Here is a 7,177-nt window from a genome sequence, read left to right as displayed (position 1 = left end):
AGGGTGTCCCCACAGAGGGTGTTTATGAAGGGTGCTCCCCGCAGAGGGGGTTTATGAAGCGTGCTCCCCACAGAGGGTGTCCCCACAGAGGGTGTTTATGAAGGGTGCTCCCCGCAGAGGGGGTTTATGAAGCGTGCTCCCCACAGAGGGTGTCCCCACAGAGGGTGTTTATGAAGGGTGCTCCCCGCAGAGGGGGTTTATGAAGCGTGCTCCCCACAGAGGGTGTCCCCACAGAGGGTGTTTATGAAGGGTGCTCCCCGCAGAGGGGGTTTATGAAGCGTGCTCCCCACAGAGGGTGTCCCCACAGAGGGTGTTTATGAAGGGTGCTCCCCGCAGAGGGGGTTTATGAAGCGTGCTCCCCACAGAGGGTGTCCCCACAGAGGGTGTTTATGAAGGGTGCTCCCCGCAGAGGGGGTTTATGAAGCGTGCTCCCCACAGAGGGTGTCCCCACAGAGGGTGTTTATGAAGGGTGCTCCCCGCAGAGGGGGTTTATGAAGCGTGCTCCCCACAGAGGGTGTCCCCACAGAGGGTGTTTATGAAGGGTGCTCCCCGCAGAGGGGGTTTATGAAGCGTGCTCCCCACAGAGGGTGTCCCCACAGAGGGTGTTTATGAAGGGTGCTCCCCGCAGAGGGGGTTTATGAAGCGTGCTCCCCACAGAGGGTGTCCCCACAGAGGGTGTTTATGAAGGGTGCTCCCCGCAGAGGGGGTTTATGAAGCGTGCTCCCCACAGAGGGTGTCCCCACAGAGGGTGTTTATGAAGGGTGCTCCCCGCAGAGGGGGTTTATGAAGCGTGCTCCCCACAGAGGGTGTCCCCACAGAGGGTGTTTATGAAGGGTGCTCCCCGCAGAGGGGGTTTATGAAGCGTGCTCCCCACAGAGGGTGTCCCCACAGAGGGTGTTTATGAAGGGTGCTCCCCGCAGAGGGGGTTTATGAAGCGTGCTCCCCACAGAGGGTGTCCCCACAGAGGGTGTTTATGAAGGGTGCTCCCCGCAGAGGGGGTTTATGAAGCGTGCTCCCCACAGAGGGTGTCCCCACAGAGGGTGTTTATGAAGGGTGCTCCCCGCAGAGGGGGTTTATGAAGCGTGCTCCCCACAGAGGGTGTCCCCACAGAGGGTGTTTATGAAGGGTGCTCCCCGCAGAGGGGGTTTATGAAGCGTGCTCCCCACAGAGGGTGTCCCCACAGAGGGTGTTTATGAAGGGTGCTCCCCGCAGAGGGGGTTTATGAAGCGTGCTCCCCACAGAGGGTGTCCCCACAGAGGGTGTTTATGAAGGGTGCTCCCCGCAGAGGGGGTTTATGAAGCGTGCTCCCCACAGAGGGTGTCCCCACAGAGGGTGTTTATGAAGGGTGCTCCCCGCAGAGGGGGTTTATGAAGCGTGCTCCCCACAGAGGGTGTCCCCACAGAGGGTGTTTATGAAGGGTGCTCCCCGCAGAGGGGGTTTATGAAGCGTGCTCCCCACAGAGGGTGTCCCCACAGAGGGTGTTTATGAAGGGTGCTCCCCGCAGAGGGGGTTTATGAAGCGTGCTCCCCACAGAGGGTGTCCCCACAGAGGGTGTTTATGAAGGGTGCTCCCCGCAGAGGGGGTTTATGAAGCGTGCTCCCCACAGAGGGTGTCCCCACAGAGGGTGTTTATGAAGGGTGCTCCCCGCAGAGGGGGTTTATGAAGCGTGCTCCCCACAGAGGGTGTCCCCACAGAGGGTGTTTATGAAGGGTGCTCCCCGCAGAGGGGGTTTATGAAGCGTGCTCCCCACAGAGGGTGTCCCCACAGAGGGTGTTTATGAAGGGTGCTCCCCGCAGAGGGGGTTTATGAAGCGTGCTCCCCACAGAGGGTGTCCCCACAGAGGGTGTTTATGAAGGGTGCTCCCCGCAGAGGGGGTTTATGAAGCGTGCTCCCCACAGAGGGTGTCCCCACAGAGGGTGTTTATGAAGGGTGCTCCCCGCAGAGGGGGTTTATGAAGCGTGCTCCCCACAGAGGGTGTCCCCACAGAGGGTGTTTATGAAGGGTGCTCCCCGCAGAGGGGGTTTATGAAGCGTGCTCCCCACAGAGGGTGTCCCCACAGAGGGTGTTTATGAAGGGTGCTCCCCGCAGAGGGGGTTTATGAAGCGTGCTCCCCACAGAGGGTGTCCCCACAGAGGGTGTTTATGAAGGGTGCTCCCCGCAGAGGGGGTTTATGAAGCGTGCTCCCCACAGAGGGGGTTTATGAAGTGTGCTCCCCTCAGAGGGGGTTTATGAAGTGTGCTCCCTACAGAGGGTGTTTATGAAGTGTGCTCCCCCCAGAGGGGGTTTATGAAGTGTGCTCCCCACAGAGGGTGTTTATGAAGTGTTTCATGAGAACGAGATTCACACGAGCAGAAAACAGCAGAAAAGACCAAACGCTGCACAAGAAAATGAGGTTTATTTGAAAACGTCGCTAAATATAAAGAACTTCATGCTCAGCTGCGTGTACTTTTCATTTGAGTTCCGTTCATGATCAAATATGTACAGAACATGGTAAATACATGAATAGCCAGTGATAGCATCTGATGACTGCAGGGATAACAACAAATGATCTCAGCTTCTGAATGGGCGATTGTAACAGTTCAAGACTAACAGGCCTCGTTTAAATGAGCTAAACTAGCAATGCTGAACAAACGCATGTGCTCGCTCACTTCTGTCTTTAAAACACAAAACATCAGGGGGAACTGTCAAGAAGTTTAATATAGTAATATGTTTTAAATAATAAGTTCGAAATAAAAACACTCTCTGATCTCATGCTAAGAAAAGAAAGTAGCGGCGGGGTTTATTCGTTTGTTCCTTCAGTCGTTCTTTGTTGAACTCCTGAGAAGATCCCGGGGGCGTGGCTAGATCCAGATCCAACTCCTCCCACTTTACATACCCTAAACCTACCATCTGCACCCCCTGGATGTGCATCCAGCCCCGCCCCCTGGACCTTTGTTCTGCAGTGAGGGGCTTCTGGAAATCCTCGTTATTAATGAGGAAGGAGCGTGCACCGGCTGCTGTGGCTTCATCTGGGCCCCGTGCCTCTGCTTCTGGAGACTGGGTTCGAGGCGTCCAGCGCAAGCGAAGGAAAGGACTGCTGAATGATGCTCCTCCAGTCTCTCTCTGGTTTTTATTTAAAACACTGTCACGTCTGCAAAACACACAGAGATTATTCTATGACCAGTCTGTACTGGCTGCAGATCCCATTTTCATTTTTAAGGTTTCCTTTTTAAAACACGGAAAGGTTTTTTAAAGACATCAGTTATATTTAATTCTCTGTGCTGGTTTTGTTTGTTTCTGAGTCATTCACACAGTTCCTGACACATCGTTATTTTGCTAATAAATGTATGTATGTATTTGTGCATGTATTGTGTGTCTGACAGGGGTTTATTTAGTATTTCAGCATTTTTCTCAGTTTTCTAATTAGCTATCACAATTATAAATGAATGATCACTAGTTAGTTTGGTCACGTACATGTCTCTGTTTGTATGTGATGCTATGTTTTGCCTGCAAGGTAATTTTATGGAAGCATGTTTTATGTTTGTTTAAATGCTAGTATTTCCAGTATATTTGTGTGCGAAGCAGCTCATTCATGGTTCAAGCATATATTTTTCTTTATGCTGCTTCTAGCACTCTGTCTGCGTCCATCTTGTGGCACATTTTTTCGACTTGCACTCTACAGCTGGTCCAGTGCACTTATATTATTTAAAATGTATTCTATAGGTTGGTGCTTGTTGTTTAGCAAACTGTAAATGTCTTGAATACCTTCATAATCTTTTTTAATTCAAATGAATGGATCAGCTACAGATATGGTACTGTGTATTCTGTATTTACTGTAAATAATATGTTAACAGAATAAAACCATATTAAGGATAACTTTTAGACATTTGTTGTTTCAGATTATGTAATGGATAATTGTTTGGGTACAACGTACAGCTGTTGTGAACTAAATGAGCACAACACTTATTTATATCAATTACAGTTAATGAAGAGTAATGTGTAATTATTGTTTACTGTAAGGTTCATGACTGATGCTCAGTTTATGAATGAACAGGCCTAGTGTTCAGACCGTCGGTTAGATGTTCAGTCCTGCAGAAGAAGCTGAAATGGACAACGTGTTACTCGAGCAGCATTCATAAAGTGTCTTCATTTAAAGCAGCCGTTCACGCGATCGAAGCGGAGCCAACGCAGAGTTAGAAATGAGGAACTTCTGTACAGCGCATGTTCTCAAAAATATCAGCCAGACTCACCAGCATACTAAACCAGTCAATAATGTTTGATTATTATTAATAATGTCACTGGTTTAGATGTGAACGGTAGGCTATAAAATGCAGATTTTGCAGAACTTTATTTTCTGGTGTCATCCTTTGTGCGCATGCGCTCTGCATCCCTCATCTCGGTGACGTCACGCAGCTTCATTCTGTCGTGATGTTGTTCGGCTCCGCGGATGAGCGCAGATCAGCGTGATTACAGCGACGAGAAAGCGACTAAATCAACGGAATCCGAGATCTGTGACAACAACATTTACTATGGAGTTAAAGAAAGCCATTTCTGAAAGCGAAGCGACGATGAAAACATACGGCGCGCTGCAGGAGACAAACCGGAGCAGAGACAAAGGTGACAGTCACTTATCAGATATCATATCAGTCTCATGATCGGATATGCTTTCACTGTTACCATCAGATGTGATTTCAGTTATCATCAGGCATGATATTACAGTTGCTGTCATGCGATATAAGTCTTATTATCAGATATGATTTCATGTTATTCATTTTCAACGACTCTGATGCTCTGTCCTCTTTTTGAGGGTCATTGATGTGTTTGTTTAAGTGACCCTTTCATTTAAAAACATGCAATGTGTTTCTTCAGCTCTTTTCACACGTTTACGGCTTTATTTAATTTGTTCACTGACCATGTCCAGCTGTGGACAGAATATGATTTTTTTTATGATACAACATGGGCCATTTTATTACATTAATGTTGTGTTGTTTTTAATAGCATCCTGTGGTGAAAATGACATGTTAAATGGAGTCTTAAATATAGAAACAGCTCCTTATCTCAGTAATTCTTCTGGCCATCAAATAATATTTCTATTCTTTTATTACTAGTTTTAGTAATGATTAAGTCAAGTTTGTGCTGTCTGTCTTGGATAGTAAGCCAAATCGGTTTACGTTTATTACACCCAATAATTACACGAGCAGGTGAACTTGTGAGACATTATTTTACTAAAGTATCCGGCTCCTCTGTTGTGCTGAAGCTGATTTTGCAGCTAGCGCTTCACGTGTTTCTTCAAACATCCCATGTCTTGCATTTCATCTCAAGCACTGCAGTAACTGTTGTTGTCTTGGTAAAAAGTACACGCACTTTTTAAAAACTTTTAAACTTTTAGTGGCATAAATGGCAAAATAGTTCTTTATGCTGGTATTAAATCAACCATTTTTTGGGTGAAAAAACATTTCCAACACCTGGTTATTTTAGACAATTTAGAAATCCTGTGCCAAACGTGTCGCCAGAAGTGGCCCGTCTGGTCAGCGTACTCCAGATCCACTTTCCTGCAGAGTTTAGTTCCAACCCTGATCAAACTCACCTGACTTCAGCTTTCTACACTCTAAAAAATGCTGGGTTGTTTCAACCCAATTTTGGGTCAAATATGGACTAACCCAACTGTTGGGTTAAATTTTGGTTACATTTTTAAATTAACTTTTTAACCCAACAGTTGGGTTAGTCCATATTTGACCCAAAATTGGGTTGAAACAACCCAGCATTTTTTAGAGTGTAGTAATCAGGAAGATCTTGAAAGTGTCCAAGATCATTTTAATGTGACTGAAAGTCCAAACAATCAGGGAACAAGTAACAGAGCCACAGATGCTGCATAAACAGAAGAGTCCAGGAGAGTGAAGGAGTAAAGGAGCACAAAAGAGGCCCGTGAGCTGGAGACCAAGACAGACCTATGAGGTCTCTGGACCAGACTCTAACTCTAACTGTCTAACAACTGACCAAGAAACATATTAATACAGACAGACTAACGAGATAACACGTTACAGGGAACACAATACAGGGTAACCAAATCACTAATAAAAGTATGAAGGACTACAAATCCCAACACAGCAAACAGCAAACAAGAACTATAACATAAAAGTCCAAACAAACAGAGAACACGTAATAGTGACCTTTATATAACAAAAAAAGAAAATCAGCCTCTGAGACACAAAAGTGCCCGAAGTTGAAGAAACACCTGCTTTGTGTCTGATTTCAGCTTTTCATCATAACGCTTTTATTTTTTTTACAGAACTATTTAACACAATCATTTTATTTCCACTTACCCTTACATTGACACAACTGATGTTATCAAGCAAACAGTAACAATATTATTTTTACAGCATCGAGGCATACTCTCAGGATATATTACATTTTCCAGTTTTGTTCCACCTCAATATTATTTTTTAACAACATTTGTACATGGATTCATACAGCTGTGACTCTGTTGAGCGCACAAAGACAAAGACAGACACATGTTTTTGTGTTACTGAATGTATTACTGAATTTTAGAATATCATATCGCTGTCTGAATGAAAGTGATTGACTGTTTAGAATTCCTAACCCTCTGTCAATGACATCTGACCTGTTTAAGGTGATAGCGGGTCAGAATAGAATGTTCCCTGCGTTCCATTCGGAAGGGCTCATCCCTATACCCTAATCCCTTCAAAGGGTTTACCCTCCGGAGTGAGAGCTTCGAAGGGCTGAAGGGTGTAGGGGACCAAACTACTCATCACGTGCCCACATGGAGGCGCTGTCATCATGCAAAGAATCTGCGCAAAGGATCATGGGAGCCCGAAGTGTCCATCAGTTGTACCCTTCGAAATCTTTCATTCCGAAGGGCCCTTTGAAGTGGCCAGTTTTGAGCACTTCAGTTTGGAACGACCCTTCAATATGGCGGCCATGATTGTTTTCACTCCGAAGTGCTCTTCGGAGGGCGATATATCCCGTCTGGAATGCACCGATAGTGTTTCACAAACAGCTTTATAATAGCCACAAGAAAGATTAACTGAATAACTAAATATCTTCACCTGTGGGAACCTGAGCAGAACTGACTTCGTAAATTAAAAATCACCAAAACAAAGATTCAAACACACCGAGACTCCATGAAGACACACACACACTCTCTCTCTCACACACACACACACACACACACACTCTC

At 46.0% G+C, this 7,177-nt stretch overlaps 1 protein-coding gene across 1 annotated transcript in view; it reads left to right on the top strand.

Moving 5' to 3' along the window:
• The first annotated feature begins 4,378 nt into the window (after window positions 1-4,378).
• LOC107574222 (uncharacterized protein C16orf45 homolog) overlaps window positions 4,379-7,177 on the top strand; it is a 12,753-nt gene continuing 9,954 nt past the window's right edge. The window contains exon 1 of the mRNA XM_016260681.1: window positions 4,379-4,596. Coding sequence (XP_016116167.1) covers window positions 4,509-4,596 — 88 coding nt within the window. The 5' untranslated portion in view covers window positions 4,379-4,508. The remainder of the gene's footprint in view (window positions 4,597-7,177) is intronic.

The sequence above is a fragment of the Sinocyclocheilus grahami genome, unplaced genomic scaffold, assembly GCF_001515645.1.
Source record: "Sinocyclocheilus grahami isolate Dianchi unplaced genomic scaffold, SAMN03320097.WGS_v1.1 scaffold2152.1, whole genome shotgun sequence".
Classification (NCBI taxonomy): Eukaryota; Metazoa; Chordata; class Actinopteri; order Cypriniformes; family Cyprinidae; genus Sinocyclocheilus; species Sinocyclocheilus grahami.
Note: the sequence above shows the minus strand (reverse complement) of the source record. Positions and strands in the feature narration are given on the sequence as shown.